Raw genomic sequence first — 1,000 nt, 5'->3', positions numbered from 1 at the left:
CTTCCCTTCCCTTCCCTTCCCTTCCTCCCACTGCCCATGCAAGAAACTTGTCCCAACCCACACACAGGAGCTCAAAAAACGTAAAAGCGGGGGGATGAGGGTGGGGAAGCTGCTTCACAAGCCCTGAAGCAGCTCGGGCTTGCTCTGTTGCTCTCAGCAGCTCCCATTGCTCCCACATCTCCCTTGTGCCGCGTGGGGGATGGCCGGATGGGATTTTGGGGGCAGTTGTTCTTTAGGCGGGGGAGGGGGCTGCTGCCGTCCAGGGGGTGCTGTCCAGGTGGAATCGAGGTTTCTCACCCGTCCCTTTCCTCTCCTCCCCAGATCCGAACGCGGTGATCCCGGAGCAGCTGACGACGAGTCGGCCAAGCAAGGAGTCCGACAACACCATGAAAATCGTCACGCAGAGCCCACGCAGCAAGGTCCCCGCGGTGGAGGAGCCCGGCAAGCCGGGTGGGTTTTGCTGGCGAGACCCCAGGGGAGGGATGGGGACTGTGCCGGCAGAGCAGCTCTGAGCCAGGCTTGTTGCATGGATCCTGGGGATACCGGGCGCTCCGGAGCAAGGATCCAGATGGGATTCCCGTAAGCGTTGTGCCTGTCTCTGCCTTCCCCTGCTCGCAGCATCTCCTCGCCCCAGCCCTGTGCTTTCTGGCCGGGGACCGCTCGGGGCCTGGCGCAGGCAGCCAGGCTGCGGTGTGGAGCGGCTCAGGTTTGTTTTCCCAGCTCCGGTATGTCCTGGCAGGAGCTTTGCAGGGAAGTGCTGTTTCAGCACTCTCCTCCTCCTCCTCACTGCCCATCGGTTCCTCGCAGTACATCTGAGAGGGCTTGAAGGAGGTGAGGTCCTCGGGTTTTTGAGCTGAGCCCTTTGAAGGTGGTTTCCTGAGTTCCTGACCCTGCTGAGAGAAAAGTGAAATCAGATGAAGTGGGGAAGAGTTGCTCTTTTCTTCTCGCCCGCTATGGCCAGCCAAGCGCTCTCCCCTCGGGGGGCTGGGGCTGCCCCGGC

At 61.9% G+C, this 1,000-nt stretch overlaps 1 protein-coding gene across 1 annotated transcript in view; it reads left to right on the top strand.

Moving 5' to 3' along the window:
• EFNB1 (ephrin-B1) overlaps positions 1 to 1,000 on the top strand; it is a gene marked incomplete at both ends in the record, with an annotated part of 3,025 nt that overhangs the window by 1,089 nt on the left and 936 nt on the right. The window contains 1 exon segment of the mRNA XM_010289682.1: positions 322 to 450. Coding sequence (XP_010287984.1) covers positions 322 to 450 — 129 coding nt within the window.

Source organism: Phaethon lepturus, unplaced genomic scaffold, assembly GCF_000687285.1.
Source record: "Phaethon lepturus isolate BGI_N335 unplaced genomic scaffold, ASM68728v1 scaffold38826, whole genome shotgun sequence".
Lineage (NCBI taxonomy): Eukaryota > Metazoa > Chordata > Aves > Phaethontiformes > Phaethontidae > Phaethon > Phaethon lepturus.
This window is presented reverse-complemented; position numbering and strand designations above follow the sequence as displayed.